This window comes from Cavia porcellus, unplaced genomic scaffold, assembly GCF_034190915.1.
Source record: "Cavia porcellus strain 051 isolate PalLab524CR breed Dunkin Hartley unplaced genomic scaffold, mCavPor4.1 scaffold_31, whole genome shotgun sequence".
Classification (NCBI taxonomy): domain Eukaryota; kingdom Metazoa; phylum Chordata; class Mammalia; order Rodentia; family Caviidae; genus Cavia; species Cavia porcellus.
Window position 1 is genome coordinate 32,334,154 of NW_026947514.1, and position 16,820 is coordinate 32,350,973.

General features: G+C 51.8%; 1 protein-coding gene across 4 annotated transcripts in view; it reads right to left on the reverse strand.

Annotated features, from left to right (window-relative positions):
• Window positions 1–175: 175 nt before the first annotated feature.
• Galnt16 (polypeptide N-acetylgalactosaminyltransferase 16) overlaps window positions 176–16,820 on the reverse strand; it is a 77,834-nt gene continuing 61,189 nt past the window's right edge. For 2 of the 4 annotated variants that reach the window (XM_063241065.1, XM_023566099.2), the window contains 8 exons: window positions 16,517–16,601; window positions 16,226–16,329; window positions 11,481–11,607; window positions 9,844–9,936; window positions 8,394–8,477; window positions 6,102–6,243; window positions 5,219–5,338; window positions 176–2,277 (listed from right to left, as the gene is read on the reverse strand). In XM_063241065.1, the coding sequence (XP_063097135.1) occupies window positions 2,140–2,277; window positions 5,219–5,338; window positions 6,102–6,243; window positions 8,394–8,477; window positions 9,844–9,936; window positions 11,481–11,607; window positions 16,226–16,329; window positions 16,517–16,601 (893 nt within the window). In that variant the 3' untranslated portion in view covers window positions 176–2,139. The remainder of the gene's footprint in view (window positions 2,278–5,218; window positions 5,339–6,101; window positions 6,244–8,393; window positions 8,478–9,843; window positions 9,937–11,480; window positions 11,608–16,225; window positions 16,330–16,516; window positions 16,602–16,820) is intronic. The other 2 variants (XM_063241067.1, XM_063241066.1) reach the window with 2 other exon arrangements.

Here is a 16,820-nt window from a genome sequence, read left to right on the forward strand (position 1 = left end):
AGTCCCAGGCCTGTCCTGTAGCAGGGCCACTGCGGGGTCTCCCCATGTGCAGGGCAGGGTTGGACTTGAGCCCGTGTAGTCTCACTTGTACGCAGGTGAGACCCAACTGTCCCCAGGCCAGGGAAGGGCTGCGAAGGGCAGGCTTGGGGGTTTGAAAGGAAAGCGCTGATACATGTGAACTTGTAAGAAGTGGTTTTATTCCAGGTGTGTGTTTCATAAAGACAGTGTCCCAAAGGACAGCTAGTGGCACATGCTTTGGTAAAGAAGAAGAAAAGCAAAACCAGAATTGGGCTGAGTCCCCACAAAGGAGGGCTGACAAGTACAGAGCCTGGTGACCACAGGAAGTGAGGGCGAGAACTTCTCAAAGGCGCTTTGAGCAGCAGTCCTTACATTCAACGAGAGCCCACATCCGAGCAGGCTGAGGCACCAAGAACCAGTCTTCACTCGGCCCTGGTTCTGCCCTCAGCTGTGGCAGGTGGCTTTCCAGGATGGCGGCAGTGAAACTTCATAGCAGAGGAAGGGAACAGTGAGCCACGGAGGGGAAGGATTCCCTTTGCTGAGTCTGGGGGCTTGCACATGTCGGGGGCCCATGAGGAGAGGAAAACGCTGGACATCTTTCCATAGTGGTGCTGCAGACCATGGACTCACACTCCCCACCCAAAGGCCATGTCGGGGGAGCGGGGTGAGGTGATCTGGGCACCCCAGGGAGGAACATGGGCCAGTAGCAGCTCAGATAGATGGTGGCTCCACTCCCAGGTGGAGACTGAGACTCTATGGGGTTTAGGGACCTCTTTAAGAAGCTGGGAGCCCCTATGGACCTCTCCCCAGGAAAAATGAGTATATGCACACATACAATGGAATACTGTGGGGACAATTTCTGGAGCTCCCTAAACCTTCTGGAATCCATGAAATCCCCACAAATCTGTACTTTCTATGAAAGACTAGGTAGAGGTCAAGGATGGTTTGCGTCAGGACAGAGACCCCTGGGGTTCTTGTATGAGCAGTCTTTCCTACAGAGGAGATCCCAAAACAGGGCCATGGGGAGGAGTGGAAATGGTGTTCTCTATAGCTGGGAGAAGGATCTGGGATTTCTCCACCCAAACAGGAGCCATCAGCCAGCCTCTCAACCTCCTGCAATAACTGACCCTTGGAGGGAGTCCTCCTGCGGGGAAGGACTGAGAACAAAGTTTGGCCTGGGTGACTTAGGGAATGTTCTGCTCCAGAAAGGAGGTCCCATTCCTACTGGCCACCCTGACCTAAGATGCTATATATACAGAGGCAAAGATCTGTGAGAAAGCAGGAGACCAATGAGCATGGGACCGTTCCAGGGTGCGTGGCAGCTGCCCATCCTCCCAGTGGGCTCAGGCAGAAGAGATGGGGCACTGGCTGGTTATTAAGGCCCAAGAGAGTTTTTGGTGGACACATGGGCAAACAGAAGTGAAGTCCATTTAAAAATGACATCCCAGATCCCTCTGCAGCCTCCTGCTGAGACTGTGGGATGCATCAGGCTCAGTGGGGCTGACAAGCAGGGGATGGATGATGTCCTGGGCCTTGTTCTTTAATGCTCTGATCTGTACAGTACTCCTTTGAGTGTCCATTGTTTCTCCCAGGATCCCACTCCTGCCACCCACCAGCCCTGCATTTGGCATCTCCTGGACAGGCCCCTGAGTCTTCCTTCTTCCTAATCACTGTCACCCCTGTAGGTGGCTCCTCTCTTCCTCTCTGTCTTCCCAGCCCTCAGCCTCTCCAAAAACACTGCCCACTTTCTCTTCTCCTGCTGCCCCCACAGCAGGCCCCAGGATCCCAGTTGGCCTCTGTGTAGGCTTCTGTCCTTGTTACCCCAAGCAACAAGGAGAGAGCCCACACACTACTGTCAGACCCCAAGAAGGGCACCTACCCAGCCTGCCAGCAACAACCCAGCACCTTGCCCACTGCCTCTCCCAGGACATGGACATGGCAGGGTGGCCCCCTGCACCCTTTCCAGAGCAAGCTTTGGAGAAAGGTGTCACAGGGATGTCTGTTGATGATCGGGGCAGAAATGTGAGGAGACAGAAAGGGCCCACTTGACACTCCCCCACCCTAACCCCCTTCTGGTCCCAAAGTCTCATGCAAAAGATACAGGAGGCCCCGGAGCTACTGTCATGTGTGTGGCAGCAGCTGCCACTGCTGGGCCTGGGCGTCAGCCTGACACTTGCTGGTCACCAGCTGGGCAGGCTTCGTCTCCAGGCAGAGGCCGCTGATGGAATGCTGGATGAAAGATCCTTTTCTCTTCCATTTCTGGAAGGGATGGGACAGGAGGGAGAGGGAAAAAGAGAAAGCAATGATTACAAACTAATAACAATTCTGCCTTCATTTTACATGCGTGTAAACAACCCTAGGCTGATCCCCTCACTGAAAACAGGCTGTGTGCCCTTTGTGGAAGGGCCGTCCACCTGCAGGAAGCTCTAAGCTCCATTCTGTAGTTTGGCATTAGTTGCTATCTAGATCGGGGTGGGGGGGGGCAATGCAGATGCTTTGGGCTGAAGATATATTATGTACGGTTGGTACAGTGTTTGCTTAGAATTTGGTTTATTCATCACCTACAAAGTCTACATTTTTCGCTGCTGCTTGGACATTGGGCCCAGTTTCTTTTTTTTTTTTTTTTTTTTTTAATTTAAAGAGAAAAAAGAAAGGACATAAAAAAACAAAGCAGTAAAAGGGTACAAGTAATACAGAATTTCAAGAAAAAAATATACAGTAAGAAATCACTAATTAATAGGTTACATATTGTCTTCTTAGAAACAGTTGTCCAAATTATAAAATTAAAGCATATAAAGTGGACATTCATACAGTGAGATTGGAGACAGTTCCGTTCAATGATCCAACAAAAGCTCAGTAATATGGTTTTCCATCCTATGGGCCCAGTTTCTTGTGTGGCTCAGTTGACAGGGCTGGGGATTTACCTGCTCGCTGCTTCAGATGGGGCTCTCATTCTCCATTTCTCCATAGTGCCTTCCTGGTCCTGACTTTCCTCCCTACCAGCTCCTTGTGGGCACTTGAGTTTGTGAGTCTTAGCCTGATGAATCTTTTCCTTGAACAATTTGCTTCTTCCTGCAGCCCTAAGCTTCTTACTTGGCCTGTAACCTATACATGCTAGTGGGAACAAGTCGCCATTTTTGCAGACATGGCTTCCCATGGGATGCTGGGAGCACTCAGATTTTCCCATCATGCCTTCCCTTACTTATGCTTCCCTCCACCAGGTCTGACAGGTGGATAGAACCTTTTAGAAGAGCCTGGATGGAGGAAGGAGTGTTGTCTGGAACACAGAGGAGATGGGATGAGAGGCTGAGACTCGGGTTTCAGGTCTCAGGGAAGACTGAATAGCCAGCCAGTTTTATTTTTGGTTTCTCTCTGATTTTCTCCCATCAAACTACCTTTCCTTCCCTTCCTACATCCACCTTGTCCTCTGTAAGAGGGGGTGGAACATGGATGGAACTCAGACGGGTCTGAGCAGAAGGGCCCATGTTCTTAGGGTGCAGGGAGGGGAAAGAAAGGTGCGGCACGCAGCTGCAGGCCAGCACTAGGGCTTCAAGGGTTTGCAGGGGTGGACAGCGTGGGACTTGGGAGCTGTGGAGTCTACGCATCCCTTGGGAGTGAGGGCTTGTGAGGGGCCAGGCTGAGAACCAGCCACACTGAGCCTACACGGCCCTGGTTAAAGTCAAAAGGCCCGAAGTAGGGGATGGGAAAGGCCTTCTGAACAGAGCCAAAGATGGCCCAGGAGAGACCAGGGTCCAGAAGGCTGTGTTGAGGAAGGGCTTCTCATCCCGTCCTCCAGGAGAGGAGAGGCACAGGCTCCTGGATCCTGGTAGGACTGGCAGGACCAGAATGGACAGGGATGGGGAGAGCCCTACAAGCCCCGGCCAGCTCAGCCCAGATGGGAAAGTGGATGCCTCAGTCCAGGGAAAGATTTGAGGGGAGGCTGCCTCAGCAGACACTCCTTCCCTCTGACCTCAACATAGAGCAGGTGGCCTGGGCTCAAGGCTTCCCCTCCGGTGATCCGGATGAAGGGCAGCCCATGCACCAGCCCACTCCAGGGCAGGGCAGAGGAGGTGCAGCTACAGGGAGAGGACCCAGCTGCTTCTCCTGAATGGAACAGCAAACTTTCAGCCACTCCTAAAGAAAGAGCTGACCTAGACAGGCAGAAAGGAATGGGAGAGTCAGGCGTGGCGGCAACTGTCTGTAATCCCAGCTCCTTGACAGGCTGATGCAAGAGGATCCCAAGTTTAAGTCCAGCCTAGGCAACTTAGTGAGATCTTATTGCATAGTAAAAATTTTTTCAGAAGGCTGGAGACGGGTGGAAGGGAGGGGAGAAGAAACAAGGAGAGGAAAGGAGACAAGGAGTAGAAGCCAAGCCCTGCGGGTCAGCACAGCTGGGCAGTCAGACTCAGGGGGCGCTGGTAGAAGGTGGACAGGTCAGGGCTGGAGCAGCCTCACCCTGGGATCTGGAAGCCCTTCCAGCCAGGAAGGTGGTCGCACAGCAAGAAGCCAGCTTCCCCCTGTCACTGGCTGCTGAGTGTCCTGAGTGGGTGGCTTAGTCTCTCCAAACCTGTTTCTCCCGCACAGGACACCCTGACCTGTCTCTTAGGACTCAAGGAGGCAGTGTGGGTGAGAGTGGGGGACAGACGGACCAGTCCTGTGAGCCAGTCACATCAGCGTGGAAATCACTATATCTGGCCCTCAGTTTCTCCAGTCAGCCAGCAGTCAAGAAATACCAATTGGGCACCCACTAGGAGCTAGGAGTGTAAGTCGTAGCTCCAGCCCTTCCCAGATGTGTGGCAACAAGACTTGGTTTACTCACCTTTAAAACAGGGCTGGTCCTAGGCCCCCCCAGGAGGCAGAGAGGATGAGAAGTGACAACCCAGGCAAGGGTGGCAAACACCTGTGCTAATGCTGATTTAAGCGGTGTAGCTGTCAGGGGCTAAGGCGACAGCATGAACAAGACAAACTGCTCCTGCCTCACATGGGCAAGACTGATGTGCAGCAAATACTTAGCTAAAGAAATATTCTTCCTGAGTGAAGTGTTAGGCCAGGCCTGGATGCTGACTGAGGTCCTGCCCGTTCTCACTCTGGAGGGTTTATCTGCGACTGTCTAAAGCTGGACTCCTCTGTCACTGTTTGCTACACTGGCTGCATGTCCCCCTGGGGCTACAGGCCACCTGTGCCTGGGGGCAGAGCTTACCTGTTTGCTTTCTTTTGAGTTGCACACCTGCAGGATGACTGGGGACCCGGGAGGGGACACAGAAGTAGCGGCCAGGCACCTGCCTTGCTGCTGAATGAGATGGTCAGTGAACAGCCAAGCCTGCAAGACAAGGACAGGACAAGTGGGAAGACAGGTGCTAAAGCAAGTCCACCATATTCTATAAAAGCAGTAGAATGTTCCACAAATAATTATAGAAGGGAGGGGAAGCTAGATGGGTATTCACTGTACACATCTTTCAATTTTTCTTTTCTTTTCTTTTTGCTTTTTCATACTGGAGATTGAACTGAGAGTCTGAACACTGAACTACATCCCCAGCCCTTTTCTATTTCTTGAGACAAGGCCTTACGAAGTTGCACAGGCTAGGCTTAAACTTGGGATCCTTTTGCCTCAGCCTTCCAGAGAGCTAGGACTACAGGCATGCACCACACCAGAAATCTCAGTCTCTCTTTCTCCTCCCCATCCTCCTTCTTTTTAAGCTTGAAAGTGTTTATAATCAAATACTGAGGTGGGAAAGCTTAGCTAGAGTCAACTAGAGGGCAGTCAAGGAGGTGTCAAGGCACACTGGGGACAGGAGAAAATAACAAGACATGAGACCAAGGGAGCCTGGGAGCCCCCTGAGGTCTACATGGCCGGCTCTAGTGTTGATGGGGGGTGGCACTCATATGCTCACTCATGTGCAGAGTCCTGAAGGCTGCTGCCCACTGCACTAGCTGACCCTAGCTACACCCCTGGGCAAAGCATGGAGGCCGCTGGGAAAGAGAGTTTGAGGAAGGTGTGGACAGAAGGGACAGGGTAAAGCCCCTGGCCTCTCCCAGACCAGCCCCTGGATCTCCTCTGGCACCTATGGGCCTCAGTAGCTTACCTGGGCTGGTGGGGGGTTCTTGGCAGAGCCCCTGCAGATCCCCATTCCAAGCAGGAAGTCACCAGCTGTGTCCTGACCCTGGGTTTCTAAGCAATTAAGCCCCTGCTTAATGATGCCGGGGAGCACTTCCTTCACGGGGACCCTGAGAGAAAAGATAGCGGTCAAGCTGGGGCCTGCCCTCCCTGCTTACCCATACCCACTGCCAGAGCACAGGGCCCGGTCACCAAAGCCTCTGTGACCCATAGGCCCAGTGGGGACCCTTCAGCTTCCAGAAGTTTCTTCCACGAGGCCTAGGGTCACCCAGAGGCCAGGTCTGTGACCCAGAGGATGTGGAGGGGAAAGCTTGGGTCCAAACACAGGGCTCCTCAGCCCAGAAGAGGAAGCCTGGGGAGAGGAGTGGGCCCAAATTGGGCTCATGACCAAATCTCAAAATGACAGGGCCTGTCATTTGAAGAAGCCAAATTGAAATACACAAATAGGAAAATGTGCTCCGTCTCACTGGTAATTAAACAAATACATGTTAGAGAGTTACCACTACTTGCTCACCATATGTATTTGAGAACATATGTACACACAGACACACGTATTTTTTAGAGACAATGCCAAGTGTCGGTAATAACTGTGAGACCGGCTTTTCTCGTAGCCTACCAGTGAGGACAAAAGTGAGTCTGGTTTTCTGGGAGGGCAGGGTGAAGCTAAGAACCAATGTCCTTAAAAATGTGCACACCTTTGACCTAACAATGCTACTTCAAGGACCTTATCCTGTGGAAATAATTATGGGTACGTTAAAAGGTATTTATTTCAGAGAAGTTGACCCTGGAAACACTAGAATAGTTATCGAACAATAGGTGATGGGCTGAATCAATTCTGATTCATCCTAGTTAGAAAAGCCTTAGACCATTACAAACAATTGTGGAAAAGAATATCTTCTGAGCTTTCTGCCTCAGCCTTCCAGAGCGCTGGGATTTTAGGCTACACGCCCCCCATTTAAATTTTAAGGCAACACAGAAAAACATGAATCTAGCCTCTTGTGAAAAAATAGGAAGCTCAGGCCTCACTGAGCTCGAATTCCTGGCTCCCGGCTCATGGCCCAGGGTGTGGGGTCTATAGGCTCCATCCAAACGCTGTAAGAAATGACTGCTTTTTTTTATACCTCAGCACTTCAGAAGTGCCACATGTGGATGAGCTCAGTCTGCTTAAAAGCAGTCACTTCAAGCAGCTGTTCACTGCTTACATTTTATAATTTAATGCACTTCCCTGCACAGCAGTCATCCGGGGAGCTGGGGCTGTCCAGGCTGCCAACTTCCTCCCAAGGACGCTGCTGTTGCTCACACTGTCCTGGAATTTCTTGGAAACTGCTACAGGCTCAGTTCTGTCTTACTCCTCTCAAGGCGTGTGTATTTGGAACATCGGAAGCTTTTATCTGGTTTTAACATCTAGCACATTCCCTGGGCTTGGCTAGAAAGCAGTCACAATCTGACTGTGACTGCTTTCTAGAAATCAAATGTGCCTTCAAAAGCAAAGATTTGCCCCCTTCAAGGACACACAGGCTCTGAGGGGTGGAGTTTCCCAGGCTCCTGGGGATGGAGCTGGCGGTAGCAGGACAAGTGACACCCCCAGGTGTGACAGCCACGGAGACAAAATGTTACCTTAAGGCATTGTTGAGGCCTACGACCAGATCGTGACATTTATTCAGTCAAAAAACATGCTTGTTAAGTGTTCTTTTGTAACAAGCATTGTTGGTAGAGGCTAGAAATAAAGCAATAAACAAAACAGATCAAAGATTCTGTGCCTAGGGGACCGCTGGCCCAGCGCATACCGTTTGTACTTCGCTTCCTCATTTTCTAGAACAAATGTTTCCCCATGTTTCTCACAGTCTTTGTGACTGTAATATTGACAGATGCACAGTATTTGATTAAATCAACGTATGGAGATTCACAGAGCCCTATTGTTAGCTGGTTTTCCGCTTTCCCCAGCAGCAGATAAGGCTGCGCTATCTGCCGTCAGCAGCTTTTTTTTGGCTGCTTTATTGCTTCAGAATAAACTCCCAGAAAGAGGAGAACCAGGTCAAGGATGAGGAAGGTTTCTGCTGCCTTTGCTGCATCAATGCGGTGTTTTCCCAGGGGGATGATATCCATTTCTAGGTCCAAGATCCAGTCTCAGAAATGTGCTTCCTGTTACACCTAATTGTTGACTCCCGGTAACACCTGCCAGGTCTCCCACAGTCCTCAGGCAGAAAAAGGAGCCACACTGTGCTCCCGGGAGCCGCGCAGGAGCTGAGGGTGCACTCACGTGAGCTCGGGGTAGACATTCTCCAGGTACCAGCGGAAGGACTTGCAGTCCATTTTCTTCCTCTGCTCGATCCTTGTGGCCACACTGCAGGAGGAGAGGAGGCCACAGTGGGGGGAGGAGGCCGTGGAGTGGGATGAGTAGGCTGCCCCGGCTAGCCTTGGCCACCTGCCTATGTCACCCTCACACCCACAAGTCACTTCAGGCTGCCTGAGCCTCCTCCCTCCTCTCCTCGGCTCACATCCTGCTCTCAGCTCACTTTTTCAGAGGAGCCCAGCCCACAGGGGACCCTGGACTTCTCCTTCTTAGAGACCTCAGTTTATATACCACCAGCTGGTCCTTATTTCCCCAGAGAATTCATGAACTACACGTTTTCCCTTTTTGTCTTCCACTTTAGGAGAAAGGGTCCAACAAAAAGAACAGCAAGCTTTAAACATCTTTGAGGAGTTTGGGCCAATAAAAACCATCTGCTGGCCGGGGATCTAGCTCAGTGGCCAGTACCTGCCTGGCAAGCACAAGGTCCTGAGTTCGAATCTCAGTACCAAAAAAAAAAAAAAATAGAACCATCTGGCTGGCTACACTGCCATTCAGTCTCCTCACCTTTCCAGCAATGCCAAGTGCAATGGCCACGCCGAAGCCCCTCAACGTCCTATCTGACCCTCAGTTTCTTCCACAATTGGGGAAGCACTCACTTCAGAAAGTTTTTGTGAAAATCAAATGAATTTAAGGGGATGTGAAGTGCCCAGGAAAGATCCTCAGTAAAAGAAATATTTAATGACATCCTTGTTTTTTTTTAAGGGACAGCTATAAGATGATTCATTCATAGTCAATCATTAACAATGTTTTCAAACTCTCCTATTCTCTTTCTTCAGAAGGAGATAAGCAGATCTTACATGTGGTATACTGTTCCCAGGGGCATATGCACACACACACACACACACACACACACACACACACACACCATAACTGAGTTTCGTAAAACAGTACTTACCCTTCACTGCAATCAACTCTGATTTTCTATTTTGTTCTGTACTAATCTAATCTATGGGGTTTTTTTTCCCTCTCTTGTAATGCTGGTCACGACTCACTAAATTGATTTCACAACCCATCTGCATTTTGAAAATGCTTAACTAGACTACAGTCCTAACAGTCCCTGACAAGAAAATAGGCTGACAGATGACAATTTTGAGGGGGCACGGAGGTGAAATTCAAAATGTCTTTTGCAGTCAGCTCCTTCCTACACCCCCCATACAGGTGCCCTCTTCCTGCAGGCAGCTTGGGGATGGCGACCCTCTCATTCTCCACCGAGGAGCCCTCTCTGGCTCCCAGAGCCCTTGAGAGTGAGGCTCAACTGCTAGGGAGATTTTGAGTGGCTCCCCAGCACACCGTTCTGTATTTTGCGGGGGCTGTGCTAAGATGGGTGGGTGGGGGCAACCAGGAGGTGGGCATTCACCTGCCAAAGGCCTTCCCAATGGCTGAGGGCCGGGCCTCGTAGTAGTATTGTTTGTATTCATCCATCCACACCTCCGCAGTACGCTTGGTATTCCTACCAGGAGAGGAAGAAGCACAATAAGTTCACAGAGAGACAACAGTCTTGAAGTTGGGGTCAAGTTCAGCTCTTATAAAACTTCTGCCCATGAAGAACATATATTTAAGAAAAAAATTTAAAAAAGAAAAGGAAAAGAGTTGAGCTCTGTGCAGCTCAGGTCAGCATCTCAGGAGAATAAGCGAAACGGAACTGGTTGCAGTGGTGTAAATTAGCACAGTCTTTTGGGGGACACTCTGCCAAAAGCCCCAGCACTGGTGCTATGCCTGCTCTTTGACTCCCCACTTGAAGGAATCTGTTCTACAGAAATACCTGCATGTGTGCAAAAAGGGCAGGCATATGAAAATTCATGTGACAGGCCATTGGTGACAATCCAAATGCCCTTCGAAAGGAGAGTAACTGTGTGCACAGGCTGGAGAATGAGGCAGCCTTGAACAAAAGGACTACAGTGAGTGGGTGTGGACACAGACAGATGTGTGTGACAGAGTTGGGGCAGGGGAGTGGGTCACCGAAGGGCACATAGCATAGCCCACTAGCACCCATGCATAGCGGTGTGTGTTTCTCTTCGCCTGCACTGTGCATCTGGAAATGCATTTAAAGGCCCGGAAAGCTAGGCCAGTGGTTTGGGAACATGGTTAGTTCTGTTTAAAGGCCTGAAGTGACGGGCTAGCCACTTACAGCAGTTAGTGCTGATGAGACAAGTGGAACATGCCCAGAAGAAAGAATGGGTAAAAAGGACTTTCACTTTTTCTCCTTAATAATATAAGAAAGTGGGGGGCTGGGGATTTAGCTCAGTGGCATAAGCACCTGCCTTACAAGCAGGCGGTCGTGAGTTCGATCCCTGGTACCGATAAAAATGAAAAAGACAAAAAAAAATAATATAAGAAAGTGAATACATAATATAGATATGCATATATAATATATCTTAATATTGCTTGAGTTTTCTACAGAAAATATATATGATTTTTATAATTATAAAAACAAAAAGGGGTGGGGGCAAAACAGACCAGAGGCCATTCATTTAGCCCCTTGGGAAGCTGCTGCTCTAAACCCTACAGGAAGAAGCAAGGACGAGGTGGAGAAGCACTCTTAGGAGGAGAGGATGCCCCCTTGCCCTCCCCATGTCACCCTATCTGGACAGAGGAGCTCCCAAGACTGCCCACTCTTCGGTGACACCAAGTGTGCCTGGCCGGGGACATAAATGGATGGATACTTGGCCAGGTCAAGGGCGGGACACTGATATCCATGACCAGCATCTGCGACTCACTATGGGGAGGGTGTCACTCAGTCAGTCACTGGGGAAGTTTTCTGAGACTGTCACGAGCAAAGGGAGTGAAGAGACTGCTGGTGACAATGCTCTCAACTTCGTCCCTCTATGCCCCGAAGTGCTGGGAATCCTAGAATGTCAGACCTTGGACGGGGAAATGGGGAAACTGAGGCCCATAAAGTAGAGGGCAGCCTGAAGTCACATGGCAAGTGGCAGGGTGGGGTCCAGAGCCATGTTCTCCTCCTTCCACTGCAGGGCTACTCCCACGGGGACCTACCTGATGTAGGTGAGGGCGTTGCCCTCAGGGAAGTTGTAGGGATGTCTCTTCCGGAAGACATGGCCCACCCGGCTGCAGGGGACGATTTCCAAACTCCCTCCACACATCCACACCCTGAAGGAGAGCTCTGCAGGAGACCACAGCAATCAGGAAGGGGAAGGGGCCCCCCTTGACAGGTCCCTCTTAGAGAGAGAGGGTAGGAAGGGCTGGCCTCCCTCTCTTTGGGATCTCACTGCAGGTACCTGTTGGAGTCAGAGCTCCTGGGACGCCCGCTCCTTGCACACACTCGTGCACACACTGGGCTGAGCCCCAGGAGAGCAGTGGGAAAGGCCCTGAAGGAACCAGGGCTATGGGCAGATGGAGAACGGTACCCAACCCCAGCAGGAGCATTTATAGCCCGTGTCCGGAAGCCCTGAGCCCTGCACGCCTGTGAGGCACGGTCACTGGCCACCAGCCACCCACAGGCTGCCTCTGTGCAGTTCTCTGGCTGTCCCCAGGCTGGCTGCTAGGCCCAGATGGGCTCTGTGACCAGGCTGCTGTGGGCTCTCTTGACACATTTGCTTCTGAGAGTGGTGGCGGAGCCCAAAGGGCTTTGGCAGATGGCTGAGGAGCAGTGTGGGGAGCCGTGTCGGGAGATGCAAGAAGGGACACTGGGCTTCCCAGGAGGGGATGTCACCAGGTGCCCTCTCTGTTCTCAGCTCTCCAACCCCACTTTATGACCAAGACCACCTTGGTAGCTGGCAGAGCCTCATATGATCTCTTCCAACTCCTTGATTTCCTGTTTTTTTTTTTTTAGAGACAAGGTTTCACTATAAAGTGAACTAGTGAGTTCATAGCCTAGGCTGGCCTCAAACTCATGGTGATCCTTCTGCCTCAGCTTCCCAAACTTTGGCATTACAGGCATCTGCCACCACACCCAGCGACCCACGATGCTTAAACTCTCCTTTTAAAAGAGGAAGACAGTTCTCTTGTGAGTTCTAGCCTTGGTCTCCCTTCCGCTCCCCAGCTGACCTCAGGATGGTTGCAGACCTGGCCAAGCCTGGGGGCTCTCAGGCAGGTGAATAGCCAGGAGGGAGCAGGACTAATGCCCCCCTCTGGCCAGCCAGTGGGCACCAGGCCATGTCCAGATGTGGCTCACATACCTGGGTCCACACACAGGCTTAGGCCTAACCGTGAACTGCTGGGCATCCACCCTTCTCCTGGGCAGACTCCGTAGCTGGCCTTAGCAACAATGTTTAAAACTGGAGACACATCAAGGGGACGTAGGATGTACATTCTAGTTCCACTTCTGCCAGACCAATGTTACGCTAGTTAAGCCAGCTCATCCCACTCAGTCTGTGCCATCTGCACCCATCAGGCTGTTACTCTTGTCAGCAGTGGCAGCGACAACAGCAGTAACCACCATCCATTTACTGAGCATTACTACATGCCAGGCCCTTTACATCCACTCTCTAACTCTCACTGCGGCCTTGTGAAGTCAGAATAACATCCCTGCCCCCCTTTTTGAGACAGCTTCTCACTATGTTGCTGAGGCTGATCTCAGATTCTTGGACTCACCTGACTCCCCTGTCTCAGCGTCCTGAGGCACCTGCCACGGTGCCTGGCTTTATCTTCACATTACTTTTAATAAGGCTGGTGAAGCTCAAAGATATTAAATAACCTCACTAAGGTCAGTCAACTATACAGTCCAGAAATGTGACAAAATTTATACGCTGTCCAGCAAACTGAACTGTATGAATCAGATTCCTTAAGACACTCAGTGACTTGTTCTGTGTCATACACTGTTTTAGACACCCTTATACTCTAGAATGCTGGAGAGACAGGAACTCAGTACAGAAACAAAAGACAAGGATGTGAGAAAACGTGTAGAATATGTATCGCATCAGAGAGTGATAAGTGCAATGTGGAGAGTTAAGCAGAGTTGGGGGGCTGGAGAGAGCTAGTGGAGTCGGGGGAACCAGTTTCCAGTGAGGCTGATTTAGGAAGTTCTCACTGAAAGGGGATATTGGAGCTGGCTGTGGAGTGGGGAGCTTTCCAGGCCAGGGACCAGCAAAGGCCTGGCGCATTCCCAGAGATGAGAGGGCTGCGGCAGGTTCAAGGCTCAGCAAGGAGGCCTAACAGCAAGGGAAAGTGAGGCAGGGCAGGAGGTGGGGGAGACCGGGATGAAATTCCTAGGGTGGGCTTGGGAGGATGCCCTCTGGTCTAGGTCTGGCAGCCAGGGTGGGGACTTTGGAGGTTGCGTCAAATAGCATGGAAGCCCTCTCAGGGTTTGAGCAGGGGAGAGAGGTGACCCGTCTATGTTTCAAAACGGTTCCTTGGGATGAGGAACAGAGTTCAGTGCCAGAGCATGCACACGGCACTGGATTCAAGCCCTAGCACTGCCAAAATAAATCAAATCAAACCAAAATAAAAAGACTTCTAAGGAGAGCCCCAAGGTTTTCACATCCGCCAGGCCCAACTCGAGGTGACCTGAGGTCACTGAGTCTGAGGGCCGCAGGAACACCGCTCGGTTTGGGCATCTCCCTTCCTTCAAGGTCTGAAATGAAAGGTCTTTCAGACAAGAGATTTCCAGCCACAAATGAGCCCCAGCGGCTGAACAGCTGAGCGCGGCAGCCAGCCCAGACAGTCCTTTGAATTCCTGCTCAGAAACACAGCCCTCGCCAGAACGACTCTGCAGTCCACTTTTCAAGTTCCCCAACCACTGAGTCGGTGCCTCAGGCAGAGTTTGAAGCCGCTATTTGATCCTTTACTGTTGCTCTGTCATGCCCCAGCCCAAAAAAATGGAGAGCAAAAGAGGCCTCTGGAGCAGGGGAGTCTGTTCCTTTCTCAGCTTTCAAATTCCTTACAGGAAACCAGCCTTGCCAACGTCGCCTTCAGGCTGAGACCCAGGACACAAAGGAGGTCACTTAGGCCCAAAACACAGGAAAGGAGGGCAGGATGGATGGGTCGCCGCAGCCCTGGTTCCCAGAATTCACTCCTCCAGTGCCTGCCTGGAAATCCTTTCCAAGAGTAAGTCACCCAGGGGAGGAAATCTTGCACCTGTGCCCACCCCTTTGGTGGGTGCCAGGCAGGCCTGCTTTCAGCTTCTCTTCTCAGGGCTCTCCTGTCAGGGGGGAGGGAGGAGAGCACATTCCTAACATCTCAGAGAAGGCCTGACTTTGGTAACACAGCCTGCACTTAGGTGGCTCTGCATCAGAAGCTGTCAGATGTGATGATTCTTGACTGAAATCTAGAAGGCAGCAGCCTGCCTCAGTTTTCCAGCCTGCCAAATGGGTGAGGTGCCAACAGCCTTACTCACTGCTGAAGAGAGCAGGTCAGGATGAAGAAGGAGACAGTTGGAAAGCAGGGGAGGAGCAGAAACAGGGCCTTTGTGTTTACAGAAGGCACAGGGCCTACTCTTACTCCAGCCCTGGGCTGGCCTGCTGCGCTCCCCCGTCCCACTCAGTGTGGGCTGCACCACGGGCAGCCTTCCCTCTGGCTGGGTCAGCAGCAGGCACTGAAAGGGGATGAATTATCCCTGTCGCCCTTCAGCTGTGCCCTGGGTTGGCCTGAGGGTCAAGACCACAAGCCCTGCCGGGGTGCTCCCTCCTGTGTTCCCAATCTCAGGGCAGTGACAGCGCCCTGCAGTCATGCCCCACCTGGACAATCCCATCCCTGTGGTCCCCTGTATCCTGCTCACACTGTGAAAGACACCTTTTAATAAACCCCCATGCTGGGATGCTACCTGGACCCACACATCCTCTCTGTCTACCCCGCTTTCCACTGACTCCCTGGGACAGTCACTTCCTTCTTCCTCAGGAAGAAACTGAGGATCCAAAGAGCTCAGGCTTCACCCGAGGCCACCACGTGGGCCACCCATGCAGGCCCTGCTGACCACTCACAATGCGGCAGCTCCAGCACCCAGCTAAGCAGTGGAGGCGGCAGTGAACAAGCTCCCCAGGGAACATTTCACCCCTGCCGGCTCCTCTCCTGCTGTTCTGGGAGGGCCAGGACACCTCCTGCCCTGCTGCGGGGGGGGCACCCCACAGCCTCATTCTCAGCCAGGCGGCCACCTGCACTGGGGACACGTTTTATCGTCATCTCACTTACTGCCCAGAACAACCTCTGGAGGAAACTGGTGCCCAGGGAGACTTGAACTTGCCCAGAACCAAACAGCTTAAAGGAGGAAGGGTCAGGGCTGGCATCTGGGCCTCCGAGCCCGCAGTTTACCTGCTGTACCCCCTGCCAAAGCCCTTCTGGTGAGGAAGCAGCTGTGACCCGTGTCACTCAGTGTGTTCTCCACGCACCTCTAGCCATGGGGTCATGGGCTCCCAGGAAACACCTAAGCTTTTCTGTTGTTCAGCTGTAGCTATATAGCTACGTGGCTCCGGTTAAACTGTTTTACTTTTCTGGATCTCTCTCTCTCTTTCTTTTTGGCATTGGGGATTGAGCCCAGGCTTAGATCCCTACCCCTTTTAATTCTTTTTAACATTTTAAGACAGGGTTTCACTACCTTGCCCAGGTGGAACCTGAACTTGCAATCCTCCTGCCTCAGCCTCCCAAAGTGCTGGGATTGTAGGTGTGCAAGCCACACCCAGCTTGTACCTGTTTTTAATTGGGAAAATGGAGAAGGCAGGATTTACTTCACAATGTTCTTGTGAGGATTAAATGACAACATGTGGAAAGTCCTTAGATTGCTTTCATAGGACATGCTCGGTCTGTGCTGGCATTACTGCTGACGTGTTTACCATTGTTTTCCAACTCACCAAAATTCTCTCCTCCCCAGATGTCCATCTGGGCATCATACTTCCCCAAGTGGTTAAACCAGGCCTTGTCGATCACAAAGATCCCTCCAGCTATGACTGGTGTCCTGGGGACAAAAGGAGTGGGGCAGCTAAGACTCAAGGCTCGAGGGCCGCTCGAGATGGTTCCCATCCCTCTCCCCTCTTGGTCCCTGCAGGCAGGGGTTTGAGGGCTCAGAGCACTTAGACTCGGCCCTCAGGGGATCCAGTCTCCCAGGAACCTCCTGGGCTCCCCAAGCCCACAGCAGCTCTGACCTGATGGGCCTGGTGGGGTCTGTCCGGGTCATCTTCTGCTCCAGAGGGATCTGTTCCCACTTGAAGTGCAGGCTCCAGTCAAATCCTAAGGAACAGGGCAGGGTGAGGACCAGGCGCAGGGCAGAGTCTGCTAGGGGCTGTGGTCCCCTTCATTCCACCTCCCAGCTTGACCATGGCTGGATCCCAGAGGGCCTTGGGCTCCACAGGCTGTCACTCCTTCCTAAGGAATGAGTCAACCCCACCCTCCTGGGTCTCACCATCCACCACAAGAAAAATACCACACAAATAAACACACACATGCATA